This window comes from Mustela nivalis, assembly GCF_964662115.1.
Source record: "Mustela nivalis genome assembly, chromosome: X".
Taxonomy (NCBI): Eukaryota; Metazoa; Chordata; class Mammalia; order Carnivora; family Mustelidae; genus Mustela; species Mustela nivalis.
The window spans coordinates 63,559,963-63,576,283 of NC_139040.1; the positions used below are offsets into that span (position 1 = coordinate 63,559,963).

A 16,321-nucleotide genomic window follows, 5' to 3' on the forward strand; every position below is an offset into this window, starting at 1 on the left:
ATAAAAAGTTTTACTAACAGATCACTTGCTCTCTGTACCTCTATCTCTGGTAAAATAAAAGCAACAAATTGACTTGACCTTCACATAAATAAATTGCTCTGGCTTATCATGCTCTCATTTTAGGCAATGAGAGGCATCCTTTTAAACATCAGCAAAAAAATTTTTTAACATATATATGTTCACAGATCAGGTAATAACTTATTGGTTCTTCTGTCACAGCCATGTATCTAGGATTTTCTAGGACAGTTCTGATATCCCACAGTTGGCCCTATCAAACATCTCCTGAAATTTTTCATTAGAAAAGCTTGGTTAAAGTATAAAAACTTCTTTTACTCTGTACAGTAATACATTGTTTCTTAATGTGTGTTTGTGGGAGAATCTGCTTTAGACCTTTAGGTGTTGGAAGTAAGAGAAAGTAGTAAAGAACACCATTAGAACTCTTCTAGTTAGCTGACCAAGAGAAGAAAATATTTTAGTGAAGAGAAGGATTAAATTCTATCAGATGTTGCTGGTGGATCGACAGGATCAGGTCTGGGAATTGACTGTCAGCTTTAGCAATGCAAGTGTCATCAGAAAACCTGGCACTGTTTTTGTACTTCATGTGTAACATTTAATCTCCACAGAAGACTTTGTGAAGTAGAAACTTATTGGGCCCATTTTACAGATCAGGAGACTGAGATTCAAAAAGATAACTACTCAGGCACATAGGGCCAGTAAGTGTTAGAACTAGGATTTAAATCCAGTAAGACTGTAGGTCTGCACTGTAAAGCCCAGCTACATGTAGTTATTTACATTTGCATTTAAATGTATTAAATTACACTTTAGTTCCTCAGTTGCACTAGTAACATTTCGGTGCTCAGAAGTCACATGTAGCTCCAGTTGGACAGCACAGACAGAACATTTCCATCATTGCCCAGAGTTCTGTTTAGCAGTACTCCAGAGCCTGTGAACTTAACCACTATACATAAAACCTCCCAATGTACAACGTTGTATGAAATTTAAAGTAAGTCTTGCCATTAAATTTTCCTCTGAAATTCAAAAGGCCAACATGGGTCTTTTTATCAGATCAGTTGATTCCAAAAAACTATACTGGTATTTATACTTCAGACAGCCTGGTCATGAAATGGTCTTTTGTAGAGAGAAGCCTGGAAAGCAGGGTTTGATCTATGTCCTTTCACCTTTTTTCCAATTTCATTTAGGGGAGTTCAGAAGGACATAACTAGCATGTTGGCGTGATCAGTGATCCTGAATTAATGTAAGGTACCTGAGTGGCACAGTATCTGTTTGTTAATATCCTAAAGTATGTTATTTGATTGGTTAGGTTGGCTGATTTAAATATGTCTTGTAACATTTTAGGAACAGTGGAAAATGTAGGCTGCGATACCTTTGGGTGAATTAAGTAGGTAAATAACTCCTTCTGTCTCTTCAGTTACTGAAGTTTTCATGACCAGGATTTTTACATCATATTCATTGCTTTGTACCCTTCAAGGAATATACATTGCATGAGAGATTTGGTCAATGTAAGAAATCACTAGATGACCTTATTTATATATTTTATTTTTATTATTTTGCCTTTTAAAATGTTTTCTTTCTTTAAAATGTAATCTGAACTACTAAATACCTGCTTTCATTCCTATTTCATAGGTCTTCTATCTATATCCTTTTTATTAGCATACCTATAGTTGAGTTAGAGGATTTTTTTTAAAGATTTTGACAGACAGAGATCACAAGTAGGCAGAGAGGCAGGCAGAGAGAGAGGAGGAAGCGGGCTCCCTGCAGAGCAGAGAGCCCGATGTGGGGCTCTATCCCAGGACCCTGGGATCATGACCTGAGCCGAAGGCAGAGGCTTTAACCCACTGAGCCACCCAGGCGCCCCTAGTTAGAGGATGTTAACAGTGTTATGAAATAAGGAGATAACATGAACTCCACATTGTATAGCATGAGAATCAAGTTCCCATTTGGGCTCTACTTAGAAAGCTGCAACCTCTAGAAAGTCACTACCATCCTATAAAATCTTGACTGAAACTGTTTACCTAACAGTGAATGGCATGTGGCTTATGTAATAATTATAATGGATAACAGATTTTTAAAGGTTAAATGCTAAATATGCTATCTAGCTCCTTGAATGTTAAATTGAGCAGAAAACATTCTTCTGACCAAAGGCGACTTCGGCTCTTACCTTCCACCCAAAGCAGTGTGGTAGGCCTGCCTTTTCCTTTCTTGAAAGTGACAAGTTCTGTAGTTGCCACTTTCTTATTTTCACCTCTAATTTGGGAATCTGGGTATGTTTATAAATGGTCTTTGGGGAAAGTGTGTGCTCTTGACCTAAAAATTTGATATGAGGTGGTATGTGAACTTTATTCAGTATCTCTCTAGTTACTTACCAAGTATGTTGCCCTTTTTTTCCCCCAGTGTAGTTTGGGAAAAAACAGCCTTCAGATTTGAAAGTAAAAGCTTTTTTTAAAACCCAGAATATAAAGTTTCTTTACTAAAAATCTAGGCTTATTGAAGTAATAAAAGAAATTTTCTTCATAGCTTTTTGAGTGGGTGCTGTGGCACTTAAGTATTCCAGTGATTTTTATTTCCAGATATTATAGAACTCAAATTCAAAGTGATGGCAAGCAAAATATTTTGAAAAATGGCAACCTCCCACCCCCACCCTCAGGCAAAGACTTAATTGTTTCTAAAATTTTATTTTCAAGGTTGAATTTCAGGATTGATTAGATGGGATTTTTGTCAGCTTGCCAAACACTTTAAACATCTAAATAAATTAACTTAAACTTTTAATTTATCATTAATTTTATCTTATTAATTAAACTAGTCATTTTTAAAGCTTAAATTAATGTAGCTGTTAGCTAGAATAGAGACCATGCTTTTTCCCAGCTTGTAAGGTTTTTCACTTATTGAAGGAAAAATAAAGTTTAGACAAAGAAAAGGTACACATTTGGATATAATTTAAACCTCATTTTCACGACTGTTGGCCTAGTGATTATAGATTCTGTTCCAGTATTGTTTTCAATAATAGGGTTGCTATAGCAACTAATAAATGCGTGCTTCAAAGAGAAGAAACAAAAATACCTTTCCACCGATTGTGTTGTATATTGAGATGAAATTGTTCTTTATTAACGTACATAATTTGCTCTAGATTTTGCAAAATGGTTTTTCCCAAGGAAGTATTCTGAGAATCCTGTTACACTTATTCTTTTTTCTGTCTTAATTTCATTTGCTTTTTGTATTAACAATATGCTATATAATTAATTTACAAAGGGAAAGATATAGAAACAGTTTATATCAGAAATTCTGTATGTTCTTTCTGTTATTTGTGTCTTACATAGCACTCTAGAGGAAAGAAAGATTTTTGGCCTCCTGCCTCTGAACTTACATAAATGAGTCTTATTCTTATAAAAGTCAGTTAACTTAACATATGTAGTGTCTTTTCTTTGTTAAAATGGAGATAGTGGTAAACATACTTGTTTAAGTTCTTGAGCATTATTAGCATACTTATTGTATGAACAAGTGGTTGAAATACATTAAAATTTGCCCTTTAGCTATTTTGTTACAGATTTAGTAATAATGAAGAACTGTAAGTAGCCTAAATATTAATAAACCCTTAAATAGAAGAATAATTAGGTTATAAGGTTTATCTATATAATATGTAAGCACTTAAAGCTGTTAAACATGATGGTTTGTGTATAACACCCAGTGCTCCATGCAATCCAGCCATCCTTAATACCTATCACCAGGCTCACCTATTCCCCCACTCCCCTCAGTGAATCATGGAACACTACATCAAAAATGTATGATGTACTGTATGGTGACTAACATAACACATAAAAAAATATGGTTTGTATTTGATGTAAAATGATGTCTGTGGAAAGCTACTAATTCAGAAAAGTGGTTTCAACACTATAGTACAACCCCATTTTTATGTAAGAGCATGTATGAGTGTGAGAGTAAAGTGTAAATGTGTGGAGGAATATATGACAGGTGGTGCCATTAGTTATCTCTAGGTTTTATAATACGAAATTAGCATTGTTTCCTTAAATGTTTTTTAAAAATCTTTGAAAAGAAGGGAGCATCCATAGCCAGTAGAAAGAGTTTGAATGGTTTTTTTGTTTGATGTTAGGAGGGAGCTATTGTTTTAGGAAAAGGGTCCAGAAATTTTTAATGATACAAAATAAAGTCACATGCAGTTTTCCTCTGACTTGTTAGCATTTTAGTTGACTGTGGGTCAAAAGAACATTATTGCTGAGCCTCTTCCATAATCTGACCTTATTAAGTCAATCATGTTTGACTTGAGAGGATAGATCTTAAATCTGAAATTGGTGAGAAGACATTAAAATGTTTTGGAAGTGGTGTTTCCATGTCTCCTGAAAATGAAAATGGTAAAATAGTCATGTCAGGTTTAGGCTAAGCATGAACTGGGTTTTCACAGGTTTGTGTCTGAGAATTGTGTTTGCTTCAGTTTTTATATTTTCCTTTATTAAAAATATTAGCATATTAATTTAAAAACTTCAAAAAGTATGGAAGCATTCAAAGTGAGGGAAAAAATAGACATACTTGGCTTTTTCCCACCCCAAAATCCTTCAGGGTAGTGTTTTTTATTTGAGTACAGATCTGGGAAATGGAGGAACTATGCCTCATGAAAATATTCTTTATAGTGTGATAGAATGATCACTGGATAGAAGCCTTGAAATTCAGCTTCTAGTCCTAGCTAGTCTGAGCTGTGTGATTGGAACAAGTTACTTTGCCTCTCTGGGCATGGGTTCCTACCAGTTCCAAGGTGATAAGTTTGGACTTTGAAATAGGATGATAAGGACTGACTTGATATTTTTTAGACATTTTTTAAAGGGTATAAATGAGGGTGTGTGTGCATGCCTGCACATGCACATTGCATACATGCGTCTCTGGAAAGGCTTTCTCTCTAATCATAAGAGTAATTAATGTATCAACTCTGGTGTTTATAATTGAGAAATAAACACTGCACTAAACTGACAGAAGATTTATTTCCAAAGAATTGGGTGTTTCATCTGTTTCTGCTATTCTCATATCATCTTGTTATACATGTGAATGGAGAGGGTTTCATTTTGTTTAACTGACAGTCATAGCTAAATTATTATTCATTGTTACAGAGAAAGAGAATCAGTGGCACAGCTGAAAGTAAATCAGTTCCTAGCATACAATTCTCTTGGTCTTTCCCTTAGGTTGTTTTCTTGGAGAAATTAAGTTATTTTTGACTATGGTTAAGAACATCACTTATTGCTAGACAGAAGTAAAATTAGAAACTATCCATAGAACATTTCTACCTTGTAATTTATTTGGTATTTTGTAGAATAGCTGACTTTTCTAACTGTATTTGGTATGGTCACTTGCTAAAAATATAAGTCAGTGTTACCTGGTTTTATTCTAAACCTCTCTCTTGAGTCATAGTTGGGGGGGGTAAGCATGGGAGACACATATCTGAAGAAGCGTTATCTTTTCATAGAATTTAATTTCATTTGGCCTCTCTGCATACCTGGTCAATAACTGTGAGCTTTAGAGATCTGTGTAGTGATGATAAACCTGTTTTATATTGCATAGGCATGGGAAGTCCGCTTTGATGACAGATTTCTACACTGGTGTAGAGGAGAAATGTTTAGCTAGTGTTTCAAAAGAACTAAACCTGTTAGCATCTCTGTATTCCACCATTCAGCTTTTTTGAGCCCTCTCCTACGTATGGTCCTCTAATGTTTTCGGTTTTCAACAAAAGAAATAGTATATCATGTCAAAATGAAGTATAGAATCTCAATTACAATTATATTCATTAATGAAATCAATTCCTTTAATCTTATGGAATGATGAAATATTTCAAGTGTTTATTAGGGTAGCAAGATAAAGAGTTGTTTAAATGATACCAAATATTCTGATTATTTGGAATTAGTGTCAGCATTTCCTATTGTACAGAAGAAATCATAGGGCCTCATGAATTGAGTCTTTCAACTTGAATTATTTAACAGAAATTTGAGTTCCTACCATGTGTTATAATACTCTGGGGGTCAATGAAGATGTAAAGACAGAATTATTTTCACGTGTGGGATTTGTCTATGCTGAAACTTAGGAAGGCATTAAGCATTACTAGATGTAGATTAAATTTAAATTTAATGGACTTATACTTCTGCAACCTTTCCTTTGCTCTGTAATTATTTATGTTCCTTCACTACATTCACACTCAATTTAGAAAGTGTGTTCTAAGAGAACTTGATGTTACAAGCTATGAAAAATCCTTTTGTAAAGTGAATTAATTTGCCTTTTATATATTCGGGTTTTCATCTGTGATTTCTTAATAAACAATGTGAGTATTTTAATTTCTTATTAGCAAGTAACATCTGTGGTTCACTTTAACCCCCTCCTCCCAGTCTCTGTCTCTCTCTCTCTCATAATCATAATTACACAAAGCAGGAGTTTGTTTGTTCTTACTAAGTATATAAATGATCCCAAGTTTTAAGCTTTTAATTTTTTTTAACCTTAAAAGACTGACTTAACAATCAGAGAAAGACAATTATCATATAATCTCCCTGATAGGAGGAAGTTGAGAGTCAACATGGCGGGGTTTGGGGGGTAGGAAAGGAATAAATGAAACAAGATGGGATCAGGAGGGAGACAAACCATGGAAACTCTTAATTTCACAAAACAAACTGAGGGTTGCTGGGGGAGGGGGATAGGGAGAGGGCGGTTGGGTTATGGACATTGGGGAAGGTATGTTCTGTGGTGAGTGTTGTGAAGTATGTAAACCTGGCAATTCATAGATCTGTACCCCTGGGCTAATAATACATTATATGTTAATAAAAAAATAAAAAATTATTAAAAGACTGACTTAAGACACTATGACTTAAAAAAAAAAACCCACTGTAACAATAACATGATAAACTGCCTATCAGTTTAAATTTGACCTATGCATCTTTACAATGCAATCTATAATTGACCTTTCTACAATTGAAATATAAGGACTCTATGATCCAGTGCAACTTTCCTGTAGCTGTTTAGATTAATTTAGGTTTGCTTTTTGTTAGTATAGTGGCTGGTGGCCAAAGTAATTGTGATAGAAATAAAGTTGATAAATATGTATAAACAGGAGTAGCCATGATTTTTAACACAAGCATCCAATGTAATCTCTGATTTAAGCAGACTTGTATTAGCATTTATTATCAACTCAGAACAAATACAAAACAAAATGCATATGAAAAAATTAGAAAAAAGTTGGAGAAAAAAACTTCACAAAAACTACATTTTAAACATTATGGAACCCCTAAAACATGCTTATATAAAACACTGTTTTATAGGAAGTTCTTACAGAAGAGGCTGGTGTTGTATGTATTATGACTGTTTTCTAAGTAATTTATATCCTATGTATCAGAAATATGTGTAGTAGCCAGTGTCTAGTTTCTAGTCAGACAGTAGACCAAAGAACTATGGAGATAGAATCCAGACAGAAAAAATAATTCTCTGTGATTTCAACCCCTCTAAACAGGACACCATACTTGCAGAACTTCTACAAATACATAAAGAACACATTGTAGGATATCATGAACACGATTCTCTTTTGGACCACAAAGAAGAAGAAGAGTTGACTGAAGAAGAAAGAAAAGCAGCTTGGGCTGAGTATGAAGCAGAGAAGAAGGTAGTTCATTCAAAATGCTTTTTGGTTTTTGTTTTTGTGTTAGTCGTTTAAAAGGTCAGTGAGTAAGGAAAGGGCCACATTTGAAACAGTTGTAATAATAATAGGGAGTCTTTGGGAACAGAGTCCCCAAATACGAGTCTGTTTATAGGCTTTGGTTACCTTTGGTGGTAGAGTGGAAGGAAAGGAAAGAAGAAAATAGTTTCCACTTAAAGAGTAGTAACCCCAGTTCTGCTTAGCACACGCTGAATTGAGAGATTAGTGGGAAGCTCTATATTTAGTCTCACTTAACTCCCATCAACACCCTCACTCTAGTAACATACATGCAGTAGCTTAGAGTTTAGAGGTAGGAGGAAATGTTTCTTTGACATGTGTACCATGAAATCAAAATTTTGACTGAATGTCAGAACACAAAAATATTCCATTATTGGACATTAATATCAGTCTCCACCAGCAACTTTATTTAAAATAGTTCCATGTCTGTTTTAAACACCAAACCACTTGAGCAAAAATGCTCCTGAGCATGGGAAATCTTATCCTAATACCTGAATTCTTTTTAAACTCCTAACTCATTGTACCAAACTTCTTTAACGTTAATGTGATGTTAGGAGTTTCATTAGAATTCTCTGAGTTGCCCCATTCTGTGGGAATTATCAGAAAAAAAGAATACACCTTCAGGGGTTAAAGCTTTCCATGTAATAAGATCTTGGTTTTGGGTGAAAAGGGTGTTTTGTTTGTGTGTGGAAGAGTGTTAATAATTTCTTAGATCTGAGAATGTGGAATCTTTTCTAAACCGGTAGGTGATGTAGAATTTCAAGTTTTAAATCACAATGTGGAAAGTGCATAATTTTTTGGTTTTAGGGACTGACCATGCGTTTCAACATACCAACTGGGACCAATTTACCCCCTGTCAGTTTCAACTCTCAAACTCCTTATATTCCTTTCAATTTGGGAGCCCTGTCAGCAATGAGTAATCAACAGTTGGAGGTAAGTTGTGAAGTACAAAAGTAGTTTAACGTGAATTAAAGGCATTCAAGTACCTTGTTGTTGAGGGTTCCCTATGCAGGAATATCACATTCTCCAAAAGATTACCTCTGAATAGACCAAGAAATTTTTCTTTTATTTGTTGACCTTTTTGAACTATCACAGTATAGTAAAGTGTAGTTTGTTCAGAACACAAAAGAATTAGGCCTTGAATTAATGTTCTTTGAATTATTTTAATTAAGGAACAATAGGGCAATTGACTGGCTAGGGAAATAGCACTTTCTTCAGTTATAAAATACTTTGAATCAACAAATTAACTTGCTAATATTTGAAAATGGGATATATACATCTATATTCTGATGCAATGTAGATGCAGCATTGGGTATATGATAATGTCCAGTATTACATTTAAAACTAGAACCAATTATGAAGTAAATAAGAAAGATTAGGTTTTATTATACCTATTATGTAATAACTTAATTGAATCTGTGGTTTTCTTTTGAAAATGTTCTTATGGAGTCATTTAAATTAATAAACTATTGGTGCAAACCGTAACTTTTATCTTCCTAACAGGACCCTCACTGATAAATTTTACCCACTGTATAAGTGCTGCATTTTGCTGCTTTTCAATTATTTGGAGAGTTTTAAAACCAAATGCTATAAATTGGCAAAAGGAAGGGTCCCTATACTTTATAACCATGTGTCTTTTATATGTCCTTATAACGTTTCTTGCGTTCTTCTAGGACCTCATTAATCAAGGAAGAGAAAAAGTTGTGGAAGCAACAAATAGTGTGACAGCAGTGAGGATTCAGCCTCTTGAAGATATAATTTCAGCTGTAGTAAGTTAATTCGCAGTTATGTTATTCCAACTTGATATTTTTGTCATGTGTTCCCCCATCCCAGCCCTTTTGTTTTTATTTTCAATTGTTTGCTTTACTCCTTCTGTGGGGAAAACAACATGATTCTTACAACTTAATTTGCAATAGTAAAATACTAATAAACTGAATAATAGTGCTGAGCATTTTTACCTAAATGTTGGCACAAAAGAGAAATGGGTGCTATCCCAAATGATTAGGAAGTCAATCAGTTATAGAAATGAGTATGTTGTTTACATAAACATATTTTATCAGTTACACAAATTAAATCCAAGTAGTTTCATTCCAGAAATAGCCAAACCTTGTACAACAGTGGATAACTTAGTACCCTGCTTTTACATCCTTGTTTTCTTAAGACAAAAACCTTTTATAATCCTTAATATTTTTGAGTACCTTAATTATTTTTCCTCCGTTCTACTGCAATAGGAAGTAAATGGAACCTTTTTCTTTTAGTGGAAGGAAAACATGAATCTCTCAGAGGCCCAGGTACAGGCGTTAGCATTAAGTAGGCAAGCCAGCCAGGAGCTTGATGTTAAACGAAGAGAAGCAATCTACAATGATGTATTGACAAAACAACAGATGGTAAGAGTCCCACTATCTCTAAGTTATGTCCAGTTTTCTTGAATTTATAATAATGGGTTTGTGTGACATCTCTGTGACACATTCCCTCAGAGGGATGGATGACTGGTCATTGTTTTTTCCTGGAAGAAATTTTGTCAGAAATCATAGTAATTGTCAAATAAAGGTAATACCTGGGTTACAGGGTTACAAAAGAGCAACAAATTGCTAATGGGTCTCCTTGAAGATTGTGTAGGTTCTTGTCCACATAGTTTTATTTTTTATTTTTTGTGTATTCTAGACATCTAAAAAGGAATTTTTGCCAGACTTTTACCATATTTACCATTTTTAAACAATGAGGGTACTTTTTAATATATTTAATTTGAGATTTTAAAAAAGTGGAGCTATATAGATGATATATGTTTCAGGTTCCTACTAAATTATATAATTCTTTGAAAGACTAGCATATTCCAGGGGCACCTGGATGGTTCATTCCATTAGGTGGCTGCCTTCAGCTCAGGTAATGATCACAGGGTCCTGGGATCGAGCCCCACACTGGGCTCCCTGCTCAGCAGAGAGCATGCTTCTTCCTCTCCATCTGCCTGCCTCTTTGCCTATTTGTGTTCTCTCTTTCTTTCTCTCTCTCTCTCTCTCTCTCTCTGTCAAATAAATAAAATTTAAAAATCTTTAGTGCATATTCCAGGACCTTTGATCATTTTTCCCAGGATAGTTGTTTGCCAGCCATTTGCCTTTCACTGGGAAATTTCGACTCTTGACTCTAGGGAATCAATTTCTGTGGCATGAATTTTACTTAGAAAGCACTGTAGATTACTGATTTTTTAGATTATCTTAGGAAATTTGAGACACTCCAGGTAGGAATTATTCCCACTGCAAGTTGCTTTTTCCCTTGGGTATTTGTCACTAAAAATGTTTGTCATCATGTGAAATATTTAAAAGAATGAAGAAATGAGATTTGATCAAAAGTGCTATAACTAATACTTGAAACTAATCATAGTGTAAGACAGGTTACTATGGCAACTAACCTAAATCCTTCTTACAATACAATACAATAGTCAAGTCATTAAGAGAATTTAGCCCTCAGTGGTGTTACTAACTGGTTCCTACAGTAATGGTCCTGTGAATGCCTCAAATTATGTGTTTTCCTTTTGGTATGGTACACCCTTAACAAATTGATTTTAACTTAAAACTTGATACTTGCCTCTTTGAGATAGGTCATGCACTTGTAACAGCTCCGTTTTCTCTCTTTAGTTAATCAGCTGCGTTCAGCGAATACTTATGAACCGAAGGCTCCAGCAGCAATACAATCAGCAGCAACAACAACAAATGACTTATCAGCAAGCAACACTGGGTCACCTCATGATGCCAAAGCCTCCAAATTTAATCATGAATCCTTCTAACTACCAGCAAATTGATATGAGAGGGATGTATCAGTCAGTAGCTGGTGGTATGCAGCCACCACCCTTACAGCGTGCACCACCCCCAATGAGAAGCAAAAATCCAGGACCTTCCCAAGGGAAATCAATGTGATTTTGCACTAAAAGCTTAAAGGATTGTTAAAATCATAGAAAGATCTTTTATTTTTTTAGGAATCAATAACTTAACAGAACTCAACTGTATAAATAGTTTGATCCCCTTAAATGCCAATCTTCCATATTAGTTTTAATTTTTTTAATAGGGCATACCATTTTTTCCTGACGTTTGTCAGTGATGTTGCCTAGAATCTTCTTACACACATTGAGTACAGAAGATATTTCAAATTGTTTTCAGTGAAAACAAGTCCTTCCATAACAGTAACAACTCCACAGATTTCCTCTCTAAATTTTTATGCCTGCTTTTAGCAACCATAAAATTGTCATAAAATTAATGAATTTAGGAAAGAATACAGATTTATATATTCGTTCTTTACATATAAAAACACACAGCTGAGTTCTTAGAGTTGATTCCTCAAGTTATGAAATACTTTTGTACTTAATCCATTTCCTTACTAAAATGATTGAAATGGTTTTAATGTTCCTTTGACTGAAGTCTGCAACTGGGCTCCTGCTGTATCATCTCTGTGAGTGAGAGTTAGAAACTTAAGGGTTATCTTTGACACAGAATTGTGTGCAATATTCTCAAATACTACTGCTCTAAAACTTGGAGGAGTCTTGCAGTTATCTTAGTATTGTATAAACAGCCTTAAGTATAGCCTAAGAAGAGAACTCCTTTTTCTTCTTTAGTCTTTCTGCCATTTTTTATTTTCAGTTATATGTGCTGAAATAATTACTGGTAAAATTTCAGGGTTGTGGATTATCTTCCACACATGAATTTTCTCTCTCCTGGCACTAATATAAAGCACATCTCTTAACTGCTTGGTGCCAGTGCTAGTGCTTCATCCTGTTGCTGGCAGTGGGATGTGGACTAACAAAATCAAGTTCTAGCATTTTAGGAGGTTAAGGATGATGGTGTGGTAGGGTCACACCCTGTTTTATAAACAATATCAAAATGGCAGAACCATTGCTGACTTTTAAGTTCACATGAGGAATGTGCTTTAGTAATTCCCAGTACTGTCAGTATTGTGAAATAATTCCTCTGAAAGATAAGGATCACTGGCTTTTGTGCTCTTCCTCTCTTTTGTCATCATCATGTTCTTTTCCCCCAACTTCCCTATGTTATTTTAAATAAATTACATTTCAAAGTTCGATTTTTTATTAGTTTAGATCTGTGAGGCAATTTTTTTCATCAAAATTAGTTCATCTAATACCCTTCTTTGAAGTTTTACTAGAAAATCATTACATTGTTTTTCTTAATCCAGGCCTATAAAAATGACCTATAAGTTTATTCATGTACAGTTTGACTGCTTGAATTTCTTGAAGAAAAAAATTATTAGACTATGGGAGTCAACTCAACATGGCAAAACCATTTTTGAGGTGGTGTTGTAATAGGTAATGGAAATAGCTAAGGAATTTCATTAAAAAATGTTGGGTGGAGGAATTGCTCTAGGTATCACTGGATTAGAATGAGTTTAACATTAGCTAGAACTGTTTTGAGTTATTTGGATTATTAAAAGATTTCCATTTTTATCTTGAAAGTACTAGTGGTAAACATCTAAGAGCACTAGGTTTGTGATACATAATTTGTGAGGTTAGGTGGATCCATTTCATCCCCCTCACTTTACCATGGTGAGTTATCACTAATAAATCCCATGTATTTGGATATTGTGCCAGCCACATAGTTAAATTTATTGAATTGGGGTGGGGGGAGATGTGTGTTTACTCCAGAAGACAAGATCTACGAGATAAATATTTGAAGGCAGTACACTGTGGCCAGCTGTTGTCAGTTGGTGAATCTACAAGTCCAGAATACCTTAAACCTGATTTACTAGACCTGGAAATTTTCAACATGGTCTGATTACTTGCTCAAAGACATGGATGTAGAAATTTTAGGCAACCTTCTAAACTTTTTTCACCATGGATGAAACTATGACTTAAGGAATAATACATAGAAAGGATTAATTGGAACTAAGAGAGTTTGAAATAAAACTTGGACCACTTTGCATACACTCTTCTCACTTGACATTTTAGCTACATAATATGTACTTTGAGTATAACATCAAGCTTTAACAAATATTTAAAGACAAAATCACATCAATAAGATACTAAAAGGCTCATTTTTATATTTGTTTTAGATGTTTTAAATAGTTGCAATGGCTTAAAAAATGACGATTTAAAATGTTGCTTGTTATACAGTTTTGCCTGCTAAATTCTCCATATTTTGTAACCTGTTTTATTTCTTTGGGTGTAAAGCGTTTTTGCTTAGTATTGTGATATTGTATATGTTTTGTCCCAGTTGTATAGTAATGTTTCAGTCCATCATCCAGCTTTGGCTGCTGAAATCATACAGCTGTGAAGACTTGCCTTTGTTTCTGTTAGACTGCTTTTCAGTTCTGTATTGAGTATCTTAAGTACTGTAGAAAAGATGTCACTTCTTCCTTTAAGGCTGTTTTGTAATATATATAAGGACTGGAATTGTGTTTTTAAAGAAAAGCATTCAAGTATGACAATAATACTATCTGTGTTTTCACCATTCAAAGTGCTGTTTAGTAGTTGAAACTTAAACTATTTAATGTCATTTAATAAAGTGACCAAAATGTGTTGTGCTCTTTATTGCATTTTCACAGCTTTGAAAATCTGTGCACATATTGTTTCATAGAAAATGTATAGCTTTTGATGTCCTATTTAATGGTGATTCTTTTGCACATTTAGTTATTTAATATTGGGAGGTCAAAAAGTTTGGTTTTTGAATCTGTTATGTACTAAATTCTGTAAAAGGAGATCTCTAACCTCAAAAATAATTTACATACCAGGAAGCCTATGTGTGTTTGTGTTAGTTTTGGTTGTCTCTTTGTAATCCAGCACCATTTCCTGCTTCCCAACAGCTGCATCACTCATTTAAATCAAGCAAGACTACCAATCCACACTTGATAGAAAAGCTGCTTACCCTCCTGAAGCCATAACAGGTTAATGGAAGCCTTTATTACCTGGCCTCCAAAGAAGCTGAATATTTTGTAGTCTTCCCTTAGCTATGCCCATTTTCTCTCTATCACAAAATCAGATACTTAACATCTGTGCCCCAAACAAAACTTTAAGGTAGTCACTTACCTATCTCAGTACCATTGTTTCCTTTGAGGGTGGCATGTTGTGAAGCTATAGGTATCTATTCTAACAGTAAATTAGGTCATTCTTTTACATGCTTATTTCACTAAAAATTACGTTCAGATTATTCCCATCTTATTTCACCAGACTTAGTCTCAAGTGAATTTAAGCTATTTCCACATCAAATCTACCCTTAGAGATAAAAATTCCTCCACCATGGATTTGTTTTTCAAGTCTGTAATCTGTGCCAATCCCAAAGGAGTTACCAAATTTCAGAAATGCTTTTTGTCTGTGCAACATTTTATATATGCTGTTATATGGAGGTGAATAAAAATTTAAAATCCAAAATATATATTGTTTCTAAGCTCAATATCTGCTAGGTAACCAAACTCAGCACACATTACTCATGTTGAATATAATGATGGAATGGCCCCACCAACCCCCCACCTAAGAATTTTACTCCTCAGAGTATGTACCACCATAAAATTCCTTTACGATATATACTGCCACCTTCTCTGTGGAGTAACCTTCCTGTCACCATTGTGCCTATTTGGTTAACTAAAGCAATCACCCTTTCTCTCACTCAAGAGAGCTTTCTGGTAGTGACTGCTACCTACATTTACCAAGGAAGACAGCATATAAATGGAGGCCTTTATTAAAGATAATGAAGATAAAGCTATAGTTGAAGGAATGAAAGAGTGAGACAAACCCTAAAATACAGCAGGCCCTTTTTAATACTCAGAACTACCACACAGTCCAAGCAATCTCCACCCTGCAGCACTCCTCCAAATTCACCTCATTCTGCCCTCACTTTCTCCCTTGTAGAAACATAAGGGAGGAGAATTGGCTCCAGTCTCCTTTAATCATATCAGATGAGAGACTTTTACCTGTTGGCTAGACTGAGCCCTCCCCCTATAGTCCTCACATCAAATACATGTTAGTTTTCAAGAAAGGTGAAGAGATGACATGACATGCAAAGACAGGATTTATTTTAGGTATATGAAGAGAAAGCATAGTATTAAACGGAATAAAGGTGGGGATAGGGAAAGAAATACTAGATTGGAGTGGATTAATCAAGGATCTTGAAATCCTGAATAATTTCAATACGAGGATAACAGGTTTGTGACATCTGGTGGATGTGTCCGAAGTAGCAATAAAGATGGTAATTTGGGCAGAGATAATTTGAATGGTTTAGAATACAAAGTGAAGAAAGATGGGAGATGGGAAGATACCCAGGCATTCAGTGACAAGACTATAGACAATTTTAAGGAAAAAATCATTAGGGTTTGTATAAGTGAATTTAAATTGCAAGAAAAAACTTACTCCTACTCTTACCCAAGGATCCAACTTTCTTCAGGATTTCTGGTTTTATGTGCAAAATTTCACTTACTCTTTTTGATTACCCTCGCAAGCCTAATGGTAAAACCCTTAGTGGCATTCCTGTTCTTAATTTTTCATTACTCCTAACTATACCCATGCATGTATTTACAGAAAGTGGTCCATTTAACTAAATTGAGTGTAATTCTGTTTGTTTCCTCAAGCTAATTCCTCAAAGGGCTAAATCCATTCTGTTTAGTTTTTCCTAAGACCCATCC

At 34.7% G+C, this 16,321-nt stretch overlaps 1 protein-coding gene across 5 annotated transcripts in view; it reads left to right on the forward strand.

The window, feature by feature from the left end:
* The window catches only part of ATRX (ATRX chromatin remodeler), a 293,312-nt gene extending 278,238 nt beyond the window's left edge, over positions 1-15,074 (forward strand). For all 5 annotated transcript variants that reach the window (XM_082716012.1, XM_082716016.1, XM_082716013.1 and 2 more), the window contains 5 exons: positions 7,508-7,657; positions 8,516-8,641; positions 9,382-9,477; positions 9,967-10,095; positions 11,341-15,074. In XM_082716012.1, the coding sequence (XP_082572138.1) occupies positions 7,508-7,657; positions 8,516-8,641; positions 9,382-9,477; positions 9,967-10,095; positions 11,341-11,619 (780 nt within the window). In that variant the 3' untranslated portion in view covers positions 11,620-15,074. The remainder of the gene's footprint in view (positions 1-7,507; positions 7,658-8,515; positions 8,642-9,381; positions 9,478-9,966; positions 10,096-11,340) is intronic.
* The last annotated feature ends 1,247 nt before the right edge of the window (positions 15,075-16,321 follow it).